Source organism: Magnolia sinica, chromosome 12 (genome assembly GCF_029962835.1).
Source record: "Magnolia sinica isolate HGM2019 chromosome 12, MsV1, whole genome shotgun sequence".
NCBI classification, from domain to species: Eukaryota; Viridiplantae; Streptophyta; class Magnoliopsida; order Magnoliales; family Magnoliaceae; genus Magnolia; species Magnolia sinica.
Genome location: NC_080584.1, coordinates 71,180,382 through 71,197,023, shown reverse-complemented (window position 1 = coordinate 71,197,023; position 16,642 = coordinate 71,180,382). Strand labels below are relative to the sequence as shown.

At 41.1% G+C, this 16,642-nt stretch overlaps 1 protein-coding gene across 2 annotated transcripts in view; it reads right to left on the bottom strand.

Moving 5' to 3' along the window:
- The window catches only part of LOC131221641 (anthocyanidin reductase ((2S)-flavan-3-ol-forming)-like), a 31,332-nt gene extending 15,085 nt beyond the window's left edge, over nt 1-16,247 (bottom strand). The window contains exons 1-3 of one of the 2 annotated variants that reach the window (XM_058216933.1): nt 15,889-16,247; nt 13,345-13,511; nt 11,572-11,772 (exon numbers count right to left, since the gene is read on the bottom strand). In XM_058216933.1, the coding sequence (XP_058072916.1) occupies nt 11,572-11,772; nt 13,345-13,511; nt 15,889-16,054 (534 nt within the window). In that variant the 5' untranslated portion in view covers nt 16,055-16,247. The remainder of the gene's footprint in view (nt 1-11,571; nt 11,773-13,344; nt 13,512-15,888) is intronic. The other variant, XM_058216934.1, reaches the window with a different exon arrangement.
- Nucleotides 16,248-16,642: the final 395 nt, after the last annotated feature.

The window sequence follows — 16,642 nt, the reverse complement described above, 5'->3', positions numbered from 1 at the left end:
AATTTTGGACAGTTGCTCATTAGATCATGGGACACCTATCCCATGGCACTGATGGGCAAGGGGGCCATTGGGACATACCCAAGGACCGTAATTGAGCCCCATAGGGTCACATGTAATGAGATTCGTCACCCCAGGGCCATTTGGGCAAAAACCCAGGCTATATAAGCCTTGAGCCCTCTATCTCTCCCTCACTCCCACACAAAACTTCCAACAAAGAGAGAGAGAGAGAGAGAGAGAGAGAGAGAGAGAGAGAGAGTGTGTGTGTGTGTGTGTGTGTGTGTGTGTGTGTGGAAAGGGAGCTAGATTTTGAGAGATCTCCCTCTCCTACCTCAATCACTCGCTGGAAATCGCGGCTCCACCGCCATAGAAGCGGATTGTCGCTGATAGGAAGGTAATTATCCAAACTCTCCTCAGATTTTAGTGTGTTAGGCCACTTGCATGTATCCTAACATGCAAATTCAATTGGCACAGGGCCCTGATGCATCATTTCTCGGACTCCGCACCGTTAGAGCAACTCCGCAAGCTCTCAACCGACTCTAGGTGTGGACTGTTACCTCTAGGTGGCCGTTTATCACACTTAGGATGAATTTTAGTGATTATGTTTGTTAATTTATTTTCCATGTTATTCGCATTGAGTGGTTTTGTTGAATTGGAGTTTGTGCGTGGGTAATTCCTAAACTAGGGAAGAAATATTGGTTCCTTACAACCCTAATGCTTGTATTGTTTGATTTGTTTTGTTAAATATGGAATTCTAAGTATGACACCCCCAAAATTACAAATTCAACAAGAAGAATCCTATTGCATGTCCCCTTTATGTGTGAATTGGGTTAATTTATTGTGAATTTTACTCCATGCATGTTTAATTCCTTCCGAAATCAGTTGTTATACTCATTTTCTCCGATGTTCTTGTTGTAATTTGGGACTCAAGTGCATGTTTATCTAGAAATACCCTGAATATTATAAATCCATAACCCTTGTGCTGATATTAGATGTGATTCATCATTATGCAAGTCTAATATTCTCACAACTTTGAGTAGATTGATGTCTCCTTTATTATATTGCATTTATACACTGTTCCCTTTCTGGATCGGCCAACAAACTCAGAACCCACTTGGGCAGCCCTTCTAGTAGGCTCACATACGGGCAAATTTGGCCCAATTAGTCAAATTGCGGATTGTCGGCTGTAGTAGGACTACGCGAGACGTCGCTCTCAAAGTCGTACAATTCGTAGTTCGTCTAGTGGAGACAAATTGGCCCACCAGCCGGCCATTCATGATCATTAACTATGTATGTACATGCCTGCTTGAACCTAAGACACCCTGCGTCCATTTACGTCTACTGACAAATCACTAGTTACGGCCCACAAGTCTTGGGAGCTGGGCATGGTGATATGGGACACTATGCCCGAGTTGTCAACGTACCCTGGGTGACGAGCCTACCCGTAGTGACCGCAGCAAGGACTCTTTCTCAAAATTACATTCGTACGATTTTAATATTGGGAGTGACAAACCTAAAATGGGTCAAGGATCGTGAGAGCAATACTGCCACGACCGTCAGGGCCGCGCGATCAGGATAGGGCATTGATCTGTCAGGGTGTCCCAGTTTTTCCAAATTACTAGATGAATGGACATAATTAATCAACTCGGTTAACATCTTACATCACATTGCATTAGTTAGAATTGACAATTCGGCAGTCGAGGTCACATTGAGGGAGTGTTGGGCATTGCGATCGTTAGATGTTGTCGATCGAGGGAGTGTTAGAAGTAAGGGCATACATCATATCATGAAAACATGCATTTATATTAATAAGAGTGTTAGGACTCTATGAATGATTGCTTTTCATTAAATTTGTCCCTATGTATGATGATTTGCACAACTTATTGTTAATGGAACCACTAACTTAGCTACTCACTCATCTTTGGGACAGTGTTTTAAAACACTAAACAGAATTTGTCTTAGATGCAGGGATCATGGAGCTCGACGCCCTTGATGGAGCGAGTGTGGATGATGAGGAGGAGCTGTCATACTTTCAGATCTTTGGCGGATCCTCGTAGTCCGCTATAGGGATGACTGCGGGGCACAGGATAAGGGTCCAGTCATTTTGGTGATGATATATTTGCGAGACTAGTAGTACCACTTGTTATTTACTTTGTCTTACGTTGGACATGGATTTTATATATATATATATATATATATATATATAACTGCACTTGATTTCATTTTATTATTCCTGATTTATGTTTCACGGCCTGCTACACTCCCCCACTGCTTATAAAATGAATAAAATACACCAAATTTCAAAGTTCAATAGGGCATACGTGGCACCTAGGAATTTGGGATCTGAGTACCTACTCAGCTCCCAAAATTTCAGTGCGTTACAGCCAGATTGTCTTAAATTCTTGTAACAATGGTTTCAGTTTTTCGAAAATAATTGTGGGTTCTATTCCTTCCCCCTTCACAACCAATGCATAGACTTTTATGGTCTCCTTAGACTCCTCCACAAAGTCTTGTATGGTTAGGAGAGAACGCCCCTTCACTTTAGAAATTTCGAATTGTTCATCTGGGTCTATAAGGGCGAGAATGCTTTTTCGACCATCCATAATGAAAATGTATCCATTAGCTCATCCTCTATGAGTGGTATCACGATCTGATTGCCATGGCCGACGGAGTAATATATGAGAAGCCTCCATATTAAATATGTCATATACTACTTAGTCCTTATAATAAATATCAATTGGGAAAAAGATAGTTTATTGTTCAATTACATTCATCTCACTGACCTTCTTAATCTAGTCGATTGTGTATGGGGAGGGATTTTTTTTTCTTTTTTTTTGTTTTCAGATACAACTTCTCCAGCATTACTTTGGAGATGATATTCTCATAGCTTCTGTTGTCTATGATCACATCATAGACTTTTCAATTTACTATATACCTTGTTTGAAAGATGTTATGTCATTGTTGTAGCTCTGTTGTCTATGGTCACATCATAGACTTTTCAATTCACTATACACCTTATCTACGATATTAGTTCCTGTTCACCATTCACAACCAATGCAAAGACTTTTTAGGTCTCCTTAGACTCCTCCACAAAGTCTTGTATAGCTAGGAGAGAACGTCCCTCCACTTTAGAAGCTTCAAATTGATCATCTGAGTCTATAGGGTCGAGTATGATTTTTTAGCCATCCTTGATGAAAATGTATCCATTAGCTTGTCCTCTATGAGTGGTATCACAATGTAATTGCCATGGTCGACAGAGTACCTCCATATTAACTATGTCATATACTACTTAGTTCTTATAATGAATACTAATTGGGAAAGAGGTGGTGCTGTAAGGCCCGTATCCTAGTCCATACTGTTTCGTCAATTCTCGCGATCCTTCCTGTCGAATTCCGACAACCTGCGACCTATAATCAACGTTTGTGCACGACCTTAAGTCATATCCGATAAATTTGAGTCGGCTTAATTCGAAACTTGTACTATTGCGACCGCACCATCGCCGCGGTTCCAATGTCGCATCTTGCATACCGATCCGATACCCTGGCCAGGAGATGTGGGCCCATGCTCAATTCGAGGAAAACGACCCGAGTTGTAAAATCCAAGAGAATCTCTGCAACATGTCACCTCAATCAATCAATCAATCCCATCAAGGGTCAAGTACACCATCACCTCACACTCATCCCCAAGCAACCCCATAAGTCAAAAAGTTCTTACACACCCCATACCTTTCTTACACAACCTACTCTTAAAGTCAACAATCTCTTACACACCCATCACTCACCACATCCATCACCCATCCCCCTCTCTCCCTCTCTCTCTCTCCTTACAACCCTCTCTCTCTCTCATTTCTCAAGCTCCATTCCAAGCAACCAAAAACACCATGTGTCCAAGCTTCCCAAGATCTCATGGAGGAGCTTTAATGTGGCCCACTTTCCACCCTCTCATCTCCCATCTCAACCATTCAAACTCCATCTCCTCTGTTAGGATAGAAGCTAAGGAGTAAAGGAAGCCAAGGGAGTAAGAAGAAGACGGTGGTTGATCTCGGATCTTTATCTCTTTAATTTTTGTGATGTAAGGGCCCGCTTATGGTGGGACCCACCTTGATGTAGACTTTGTATCAAAGAGGGGCCCATAGTGGCGGGGCCTTTCCATCCTCTCCGTTCTCTCTCACTCTCTCTCTCTCTCCATTGTTTTTTTTTCGTGTATGATGGCTTGTGGCCCACTTAATGCATAACCTTATCCACGCCACCCATTGATGAGGACTCCACTGTTTTATGGGTGGTACGTGCCATGGGCAAAACACAAATATCAGGCTAATCCAAAATAGGTGGGCCATGTGGGACCCACCTTGATGAGGTGTACATCCACACCGTCCGTCCAGGCGGACGCACCAGTGGAGGGTGCAGCTAATAGTGAAGTGTTAACTATCAGTGGGTGCACTAACGTGGGGAGTGATAGCAATGAAGTGTGGACTGACGTGGGTGCACTAACAGTGAAGTGTGTGCAGACGGTGGGGTTCATGGGACCCACCCATGTCATCCATCCATTTTGGTGGGCCACACCACATGCATGTGGTGCATCCACCATCCAAGGACAGTGGGACCCAGATCTATGGCTCATGTGGTAGGTTGAGTGAAAGATACCTCATTTTAAAGCTGAGGTCTTGGCACGATTCCCTAGTGTAGGTGGCTACAGTGGAGAGTGGACTGACGGTGGGGTCCATGGGACCCATCCACGCCGTCCATCCATTTGGAGTGGGCCACACCATCACGTACATGTGGTGTCCACTGTCCTTGGACGGTGGAACCCACCTCACGTGTGGGGCCCTCCTTGATGCACATGACTGTTCAGGCCGTGGATGGCCTGGACGTTAATTTACTATATAATATAATATATATATATATATATATATATATATATATATATATATATATATATATATATATATATATATATATATAATACTATAGCTAGTAAGTTCCCATGTGGGGACCCACCTGCTATGATATTGTATATGTAATATATATATATATATATATATATATATATATATAATCCTATATATGTAGCTGTGATATTTATATAATATATAATATATATTTTATATGTAGATACATAAAAGCTGCACAGCAGCAGCTATATCCGTAATATATATAATATATATATTTTATTTACATACATAAGGGTGGGCCCTATGTGGGACCCACCTCTGCTGTTCTTTAAAGCAGCATTAGCTACATGTACCACAGATATATGGCTGCCCTGTGACTTGCTACTGTACACGACAGTAAGCTCCGTGGATCCCACCTCTTCCATCCACGCTGTCTATTTATGGGACCCACCATGATGCTTGTGTGGTATACAAATCGTCCAACAATTTGTGAGATCATTTTCGAGCATGATTAAAAGAATGGGTAAGATCTAAAGCTCAAGTGGAGCCCACCATTTAAATAGTGGACAGCGACGTCCACCGTTGGAAATTCTAAGGACCACAGTGGTTCCCACTCAACTGATATTTGGTCTTCACTTCATCTATCCCTATGTTAACTTATGAATAGGTTGGGTCTCAAAAAAATGTATAAGGGTGGGCCCGATTGACATACATAAAGCCCATTGGTAAGGCCTATTTGAATTGACCCTTTGATTCGGCCCATCTGAGTTGGCCCATTCAAATCGGCCCATTCGATCAGCCCGATGCGATGTATGTGAGGCCCATGGGCGAGGCCCAATGTGATGTATTCAAGGCCCATGGGCGTGGCCCATTGTGATACACTTGAGGCCCTCGTATGAAGCCCAATGTGACGTATGTGAGGCCCAATGTGATGCATGTGTAGCCACCGCGTTGCGTATAAATCCCTTACGTGGGCCACTCCTTGGGAGCAATGTTGGTTAGATGTCCACATTGAGGGGCAATGATAGTTAAACATCCTCATTGTGACCTTCCCTTAGTCCTTGTTAGGCCCATTCTCTTCGTGGGTTAACCCAAATAAGTGGGCCCCATTCACCATAGATGGATGACTCTATGCTATCGGATTTGATATAACCATGGTTGAGTGCCGATCTTTATACTATAGTTGATTGGATGATCATCTATGGACCCCGCTTTGTTTATCTGCTGATTATCAGTGCTGATTATCGAGGCCGACACCGATTATCGACCCTAATTATCAGTGCCAATTATCGACCCTGATTACCGGTGCATATTATCGGTGCTAATTATCGTAACTGATTTGTCGATTTCGATTATCAATCGATTCCGATTGTCATGGCTGATTGTCGATTAGCGATCAAGGCCATTTACTATGACCGATTGTCGATTCTGATTGACGTGACCGATTTATCGATTCTGATTATTGACCGATTTCGATTGTCGTGGCCGATTGCCAATTAGCGATCGAGGCCGATTGCCGATTCCGATTGACGTGACTGATTTTTTGATTCCGATTATTGACCGATTCTGATTGTCGTGGCTGATTGCCTATTAGCGATCGAGGCCGATTATCGTAACCGATTGCTAATTCCGATTGACCTGACCGATTTACCGATTCCGATTATTGACCGATTTTGATTGTCGTGGCCGATTACCTATTAGCGATCGAGGGCAATTATCGTGATCGATTGTTGATTTTCAATTGACGTTACCAATTTGCCGATTTTGATTACCGATTGATTCTGATTGTCATGACCGATTTACCGATTCTGATTGTCGTGGCCGATTGCCTATTAGTGATCAAGGCCGATTATCGTGACCGATTGTCAATTTCCGATTGACGTGACCGATTTGTCGATTTCGATTGTCGTGGCGATTGCCTATTAGCGATTGAGGCCGATTATCATGACTGATTTGCCGATTTCGATCATCGATTGATTCCGATTGTCGTGACTAATTTGTCGATTTCGATTGTCGAGGTCGAGTATCGAGGCTAATTTCGAGTGTGATTCCAATTGTTGAGGCCGATTCCGATTGTCGAGGCCCATTGTGATGTATTCGAGGCCCATGGGACGTGGCCCATTGTGATATATTTTCAGCCCATATGGTGAGGCCCGACTTGATGTATATTAAGCCCGTGGGAGCAGCCCATTGCGATGTATATTAGACCCGTGAGATGCGACCCACTTGATGTATATGTGGCCCATGAGTGAGCCCATGGTGTTGTATATTTGGCCCTAGTATGAGGCCATGAGTCCACTATATGTTAGGCTCTATATGGGCCATACCTTGGGGGCAATGTTGGTTAAATGTGTACATTGTCAAGGTTGATTGTCGATGCCGATTATTAATACTGATTATGATTATGTGACCGTATAGCATTATAATACATGCCCATACGCATCATCTGCATGTTTGTTATGAGATGTGGTTGACCATTGCATATGTCATTGGGTGGGTTGTTATGGGACTCTCTGATAGGTGGAGGTTATCGCATATGAGCGCACGATATATGCAAGATTGGTGCATGACTAGATTGTATGACTCATGCATCTTGCATTGTGTGTTGTGATTACTGTACTCCCTAACGACATCAGGGCCATAGCCTCCACAGGCATATCATGGATGGCCAGATGGGACACCGAAAATGTTTGGTTCGAGCATCGGGCTGTCATAGATGACCCTGGGTGAAAATTTTTAAAACCCTCTTAGTACCAGAGGACGCCCCAATGTCGAGACTGAGTGGATGTACATGAGCGCTCGAGTGCCGAATACCAGAAGGTCGGGTCTCCCACTATGTCGTGGTCGTTTGGGAGAGGGTGTAGCCTTACTCGCCCGAGGGAGTAGGCATAGATAGGCTGAGTTTGACCAGCTCTAGGAATGGGTCCGCTATCGACAAGCCGGGTAGGTATTAGCAGACTACTGGCCAGGCGGATAGTGAGGTCTCTTCTACTTACCCAGTTGTGCGCTTGGTGGGGTGGCAGGTGGCGTGGAGTGTACTATACCCCGGTGATGATCCCAGAAAGGAACCGTACTGATATGTGGACTTATTGAGTAGGAGTTGTATACTCATGCATTCATTTCATTAACTATCCACTCGGGCTGGTGGTGCACAACTAATTGTTGTGTACCTTCGCATGGCCAGGATATCAGTTGGGCACGCGACTAACCTGAGATCAGGAGTTCACCACATTAAGTCTGACTATCCAAATCTAGGTATGGGACTGGTTTGAATAGAAGTCCCTTGTGATGGACCCCATAGCCTATGATACTACGTACTATCATCCTGACTTCACTCCAGCTTGGTCATTTGATTCGCACCGCATATTACATTGCATCTACAATACTTATCATTTTGGGTTGCCATGTTTCTGCATTGATATGACAATTAGTACTCATGCCTTGCATCGCATAGACTTATCAATATATTTTCGCTTATTTTGATATTATATGATTTATGGTATTGTATCCTCGGCATATAATATTTGGCTCGCTTTGACTCATCATTTGCATAACTTATTTGCATTATGTACCTTGATATTATATGACCCATGGACTTGTCAGTACTTGCTTACTTGACACTTACCTTGTGCACACACTCTCACTACTCACTAAGCTTTCTAGAAGCTTATGCATGATAGATGCGTGCAAGTGGCGTCAAGTTGCAACAGCATTGAGCTTGGAGCGTGCAGTGGACTTATGGAGCTTTGATTTTTGACATATGTATTTCCCTTTCAGCACTATATTCAACTATTTATATTAGTGGATATGTGATGATGATGTTGCCCTTGTGACTTGGGTTAACTTGTGGTTATGCTTATTATGAGTTAAATGTAAATTAGAAAATCCTCCTTGTAAGATCCCAGGATTGGAATCTGACCTATGAACGTTGGGAGCCGAGAATGGGGTACTACGGAGGCTGTCGATACCAGATTCGACGATCGGGCTTTTTGTGAGCCCGGTTTCCGAGTTTGGGGCATGACAGGTGCATTGTTCAATTACCTTCATCTCCCTGACCTTCTTAATCTAATTAATTGTGTATGAGGAGAGATGTTTTTTTTTTTAAGCTGTAACTTCTCCAGTATAACTTTAGAGACAATATTCTCATAGCTCCTGTTATCTATGATCACATCATAGACTTTTCAATTCACTGTACACCTTATTTGAAAGATGTTATGTCATTGTGGGTGTACCTCCTTACTAGAGATTCACCGTGATCTTGAGGAACCCAAATTGCTTCATCCACTTCATCATTCATGGCGTGTTGTACTTCATCAAGAGATGGGTCTTCCTTTGTATTTTCAGCGCTTCCATCATTAATAGCTAGGTTAGCCACTTTTCGCTGAGGACACACATTTGATAGGTGGCCCGGTTGGCCACATCGGTAACAATGGTCTGGCCTTCGCCGACTATAAGGGTTCAGAACCTGGTTGGACCGGCAACAATTTGCTGCTCTTTGGGATCTCACTTGTTTACTCCATGACTCTCGGTTCATGGGTGTGGGAGGTTGAGGACACCCCCAATAGGTTCTTTTCCCTTGGTCTATGATGCTCCCTGCGAAGGACCTATAATGGAAATCCTATTAACATGATAGGCTCATGTATTGGATTTTTCAAGCTGCATCTCCACTTAGGTGGCTTGTTTGATCACTTTGTTCATTATTCAAACGAGCTACTTCTGAACCTGACCCTAGATTGTAACATGCAAACCACCATTAAATCGAGTGACTTGCTGCGATGCAGTCTCAACCAAATCATTTTGAACCACCAAATGGTAGAATTCCTCTATGAAATCTCTCACCGATTGGCTACTCTATCGACAATCTTGGTATTATTGGAACAATACCTGATCATAATTGCTGGGGAGAAATTACGCGTACATAAGCTATTTCATCCATTACCACGTGTGGATTGACGCCTTCATCTGTCTCATCCGCGCAAGTTGAAGCTGTTTCCACCTTGACGAAACTGCGCCCTTCAACTTGTAAGCCACGAGTTTCACTTTCTTCTCTTCAAAGATGTCCATGTAGTTGAAAAAGTGCTCAACTTCAAGTAGCTAATCGAGAAAGTCTTTGATGTGGAGTTGTCTATTGAATTTAGGAAGATTGACTTTCATCTTGAATTCTTGATCCGTCCAATCTACCCGATCGCTACCTCGTTTAGGGTGTTGGAGGATCATGTTATCGATCTCCTTGTCGTCGGGTCCTACATCCTCAAGTGGGACCCTGTAATTCAATGCCGACATCACCCCATGATTAGCACGATTGTGAATTCCATCACCTACTCGAGGCAAATCATTGCCATGAATAAGGAGTTGCCCTAAGGCTTCTGTTATGCAGTCAAGAGCAGCTTGCGGCCCTTGTATGACTTGTCGATTTTCTTACTACGTTGCCTTAAAAGCTGCTGTTGCTAAAGTATAATTATCTAGAGTATCGTCCATGGGATTGTTACTCGATTCATCGTTAGAAGCCATCGATCTGAAGGAAAACCTCGTTTTGATACCAAACTGATTTAGTGAACAGCATGATGAGGACAATCAACATTTTCCTCGAGCGATAATACCTTGAATCCACAAGAGAAATAAATATATATATATATATATATATAAGAATTTTATTGATAGCGTCCTAAAATAAATAAGTTTGCATGCTTAAATAACCCTAAAAAACAATAAGATGAAATTAGAAGAGACCTAAACAAATAAGGAAACAAAATCTAAATAATACGCAAGTTTCTGCCATTCGATAATTGGACCGTCGATCGGTCAATTGATTGATCGAAATGACCCACAAACGTCCAGAGACTAAAACTAAAAAATTACATGAGTTTCGATCTGTCAACTCGATCGATCAAACTATGTTAAATTTTGTTAAGTTCCCTTTAAGCTCTTTCAAGTCCATTTGTATTAGGAACGTGCTTGATCACATCCTCCATCAAATACTCTACTACCTCACTTAGGCAAAAAGAAAAAGAAAGAAAGCAAAAAAAAAAAAAAAAGAAAAAAAGAAAAAAAGAGTCAATTGGATTTTAGTCTTTTTGCCATCCGTACATTAGGAAGATCCTTTTTGAATTTCAAAATTAATTGTGGTCCTTTTTTTTTTTTCCTTCTTCTTCTTTATAATTTTATGTTTTTCAAGAATCTTTTCAATAAAAATCCCTTAGAAACATAAGATTGGATGTAAATGGGGTAAAAGTTTCAAATCGGCCAAGCTAAGGCATGACCAAATCAAAACCATAAGCTATTAGATCGGACTTGGGCTAGGCCAGGTTCACCACGGTAATACTCAGTCCATGTGAAATCAATCACCCTAGGCATTTTTCTTTTTCTTCTTCTTTCTTTCTTTTTATTTTTTATTTTTTATTTTTAACACACAACACTTACACCACAATGGGTACTCGAACTCATAACCTTGTGTTGAAACTCTTGTGAGTCTACCACTAAGGCACGAGTAAGGAGCCCAGTCTGCCTGGGCTGGCTTGGCATGCTTTCTATCCAAGTGTAAGCCTTCAAATTTTTACCATTGGACCTAAAACTTAGTCCTAACCCCAACCCATAGACCTCAGTGATCAGCCCATTAACAACCCTAATTTGTAGTGAATCAAACTGAGTCCCGCCGAGCCAACCCAAAACAAAAACCAGCTTACCCAAATCAACGACTTCTTAGAGGTCAAGTACTCAACGTCGGACCAGCTCTCCTCATCAAGGACACGGTCCGTCCCATTGAGATTGTTCGGCGACACAGCAGCCACTGATGATGTGCAGACTACACGCTTCACAGTCTTCACTCTAACACATGATTTCAGAACGTTCAACATCCCATTGATTGCTGGCTTGATCATGTCATTCTACAATCACAAATAATGAATAAATACAATGTGGAAGGAAATGTAACAATACCATAATGATAATATTAGAACTTTCATGATCCCACACGTGTTGATGTGTTACACGAGTTCAAGATCTACACCATCTAACAGGCGACCAACATCCCTTTCTGAAAGTTAAGGCCAGTCTTGTCATTGTGTGGGCTTTGGAATATGAAACAAATGGTGGATTGAAAAGCTCGGCCAAGACTCTCTAAGCCGTCCGTTTGTTTTCAAAATTGTGGCCCATGTGATGAATGAACCATCGAACCCCATGAAAATACATGTGAAGCTGAGAAATTATGGATTACAGAGAGGACTGAAGATCACGTTCTAAAAGAACTATCAGGAAAACCTTGTGTGTGCACTGTGTGCATGGAGGATTGGTGCACCCATATCTCCTACCATCTAATAAAGAACTCTCACTTATAGATACACGAATCAATAATATCATATGGTGGGCTCTACTGAAATGGGTGATTCCAAAAGTTATACATGATCAAATGGGCTAAACCCTTGGATTAATGACTAAAAAGTAAATGGCGAAGATTAAAATACAACAATGGCATAGAAAAAGCCAAACATAAGATGTTAAGGATATTCCATGTGGGAGAGTTGTGGGTCATTCTCCATTGTAGTTGTTACCATAATATATGAAGAATTTGAATCATTATGGACCGTTTAAAGGGCATAAGTTTTCATAAAAAATAATGAACTTGCGAAATTGAATTTCAACAGTAAGATTTACACCTGTACATAATCAATATCTTGAAGTTGGTTTAGATCTATATGCTAGAAAACTCTCGCACAATAAGAAGGTGAAGGCAAGGTATTCCAAAATGGTTACATAACGGACATAATGGTTGGTACCTAACGGTAATAGTAACAACCGTTATGTATTACGAGGCATAATGGCCATTATGGAAAAAAACTGCCCATAACGGCCTCTACGACGGCTTGTCATGCAGGTAAAACATTTTTTTTCAGACCATGTGGTCTCCAACTTATATCATAACTGTAACAACCAGTTTTTTATCATTATGAAATACCTTGATCGCATATGGGCAAGAAAGATGCCGCTTCAAATATTCATATACCCCTTCACTCACAACTATACTCCAATAAATCATGTTAGTTATTTCCATCATTTTGCCATGACATGGAAAAAATACTCATACTACTAAGGCATCATCATCATCATCATCATCTAAGACTTGTCACAATTATACCCCTTCCCTTCTACTCTATTAGTGGCCAGACCTTCTGGTAGACCATATGCACAATATAATAGTCTAACACATTGCACTTGTGGGAGTTTTATGCTCTCTTGGGCAGTCCCCAACTAGGATAAAAGGAGGTGGGTCGCATTGGGTTAACAGACAATATCAACCTTATGCCATAACTTTCATCATGAATCCACGGTTAATACGCAGGTGTATGATTTTTATTTTTTATTTTTTTTTTATGTAAGTAATCATATATAATATATTTATTTACTTTTCTAAAAGTATTATTTATATACAAAATTAATTTCTACCACAAATGATTAATTACCTCTTGGTCTTCAGACTCAAAGTTCATTGAAGTTGCCACATGGAAGACGAAATCACAACCATTGATGGCATCATCAAAGCTATCTTCCTCCATGAGATCTGCCTTGAAAAGTTTTAGATCACCCAAGACTTGTAGATTTAAGAGGTGGGACACCTTTTTGCTATTTTCTGCACCAAAGAATAAAATGCATTAGGTCATTGGTTTTAAAATGTCAATGGATAGCAGGTGGGAATCCACATTCAAAATGGGATTTGCCAATAAGTCCATGTTGACGTGTGTTGATATTGCTCTTGAGATTTCCGCCCGCTCTAGTGAAGATGCCCCCAAAAGCCATGTTAGTCTACTCATTAGGTGGGACACATGCTACCTAAAATGCATGCATTTGGTGATTACTTTTTTTATCATGCATTTTACTTAAATGGGGTGTGATGCTCAGGTATGTTGCATGTGTGGGGTGACTCACCTCTCAAGCATACATGCTACAATACCATCATTTGGGACTGTCCATCTAGTTACAATGCATGGATTGGACCATCATAAATTGATCAGCCTCCTAAGTGAAGGTTTGAAGCAAAATTGGTTGAGCGTCCACATTCAGTACACAAAAGCGAAGAAAACCAAAAGCTATGATTGTAGGATTGGTGTAATCTCAGAACATGGGTCATCCACGCTGGGTCCGCTAGATAGATGACCTCCACATAAGTATCTCCCTCCTTGTGCACCCGGGAAGAGATACCTCTACCACATTTTAGTTCTCATGGCTTCACCGCGCCATGGTTGCGAAATGGGATATCTTAATGAAAAAATAGATTTATAAATAAGATAAATTGTTTTTTCCTAACTGTCTCGTTGTTTTGGTGTTGGTTTACTCTCACATTGTTAAAGAGATAAGAAAGTAAAGCATTTTATATTAGACTCTTTGGCTTATTGCTTATATTGGGAACTAAGGGGGCATCCTTGCAAGTGTCATGGTGAGGCAAGGTGCGTTGCAATGTTGTTAGTCTTTGACTCTGCCATTACATTCATGAGCAAAGTGTTGCGATGCACTATCAAATAATTAATTAGTCAACATGCACTAACTTATCATTAATGCGCTGTCCGCATGCGCCTCAAGCCATAATGACTATCTCTTATTTCTTTATAGAGGCTTTCGTTTCTTATTTTTTCATATACAGAAAAGACTCTCTTCTTTGTCTCTTTCTCGTTTTTCTCTGAGTTTTCTTTCTGCATTTTTTATTGGGAGAAGCAAAAGGAGTAAGCTTAGGTTAGTGTTGTTGAGATCATGTGTACATGATCCAAGTCATTCATCATAGAGGAGAGTTGTTGTATTTCCAAGGTAGAGTTGCTCAGATCCAATGCATCAAGGATCTTCCTTACGAGGGAAAATCTGTTTTTAAGAAAGTGACTATAAAGTGCCATGGCTCTCTACATAATATATTTATTATTTTTTGTATGTAATATCTCAATTTTTTTGCTTTATCTCTTTATTAGAACCAACACATTTGCGTATTGTAACATCAAAGACCATCCAATTACTTTGGACTAGAAATTAGGCAAAGCCCCCTAACGTTACACATCCACTATTTTGATAAAAAGCAGCTCTTTTCCCTCATCATTTCTCACTTTCTCTTTTGTTATGTCTAGGCATGAGCAAATACTAAGAAGCCATTATATGTATGTATCAAAATGAGGGGGTGATAACATCATTCTCCCCTGGGTCATTTGTTTCCACCATTATCGAAGTAAATTCAATTATAATTTTTGGGAGGAAAAATAAATAAAAAATATAGGCTACTCAATCGAATCATGGTTTCCAATATTGTAACCAATGAAGAGGATCATGATTTTACACCCCACCCACCACAGAAGTGAAAATACAAGTCACCCCACTTACAAATTCAACCTCATATCAATTTCACCATGTCTTCCAAACAAGCCCTTAGCTTGATAAAAATGATAAGACTACCCAATCCAATCACTACTTCTAATACTAGTGAATTCTCCTAAAGGGAACAAGCAGAGGATTAGTATGTTCACCAATAATTAGATTTAAAGTTATAAAGCTTGTTGAGAAAATTTTAAAGTTGCCAGAAATGGTAAAATAAATAATATGTAATTGTGGTATTTGATGTGGGTTTATTGCAATTCTGCCCCAAGTCGTGCTGAGTTGTATTGAGTTGACTGGGTTTTCAGGCCGACTAGACGAGTCTTGTTGAGTCTGGACATAGTCAAGCTCATGTGCAAGTTTTCAAAATACTTGGCTCGTAATCTCATTGAGTTGAGTTGAATCAGCATGAGATCTCACCAAGTCGAATTGACTCGTCCGAGTTTCGAGTAGACCGACTAAGGTGTATCGGGTTAACCGAGTTTCCTGCCAGCTGGGCGAGTCTTATTGATTCTGACCTAATCAAAGCTCGGGAGAGAGATTCCAAAATACAGCTCAAAATTTCACTGAGTCGAGTTGACTCGTCCGAGTTTCGAGTCGACCCACTGAGTTTTAGAACGATGATGCAAAGAGAGGAAAGAATACGAGGGTGAACGAACCTGGATCTCTGACGGTGGCGTTGACGGCGTACCCTTTCTCTAGCAAGCTTTTAACGAGCATGGATCCCACATATCCGGTGGCACCAGTTACACATGCTCTCTTCCTCTCCATCGTAGCCGTTGCCATTTCTGTACTTCCTCCAACGAAGATGAGAGCCGCCACCATACACAGACGCTCCTGGTCTGGCCTCAGCTTCTGGTTTCTTTGGCTTAAGTAGACATCTTTTGGTGATGGACTCTTATGCTAGTTCGCCACCATTTAAAAATGACGGAGAATCTTCAGCGGTAGATAGATTTTCCAAATCGCTGTAGCTGTGGATGGAGCGTGGACAAAGAGAATAGTAACATTTGCTTCCGCCCTTAGAATTTTGGATCATTAAATAACCATCCATTTGATAGATTGGTTGGATTGCATGATCAATGTTGATTTTGAAGGTGTCATCCTTTTAGAGTATGGCCCACAATTTAGATGGTCTGGGTAACTGTACATAAGAGTGTGATGAGAGGAAGACACGTCACCACTATTTTAAAATGATGGAAAAATATAATAGGTGTCTTATGCTATCAGAAGTGGGTTGACTTCGAAAGCCTTTGGCACGGAGTTCCTATTAGGGCCTGTTCGTTCTTCAAATCCATGGGTAAATGCAATGTAAATGGATAATTATTATTTACCCATATATTTACATTCAACGTCCACTAGCCGCCTCTTAATAATGACCTGATGTTAACATGAAGCTTTTTTGAAAAGCTATTG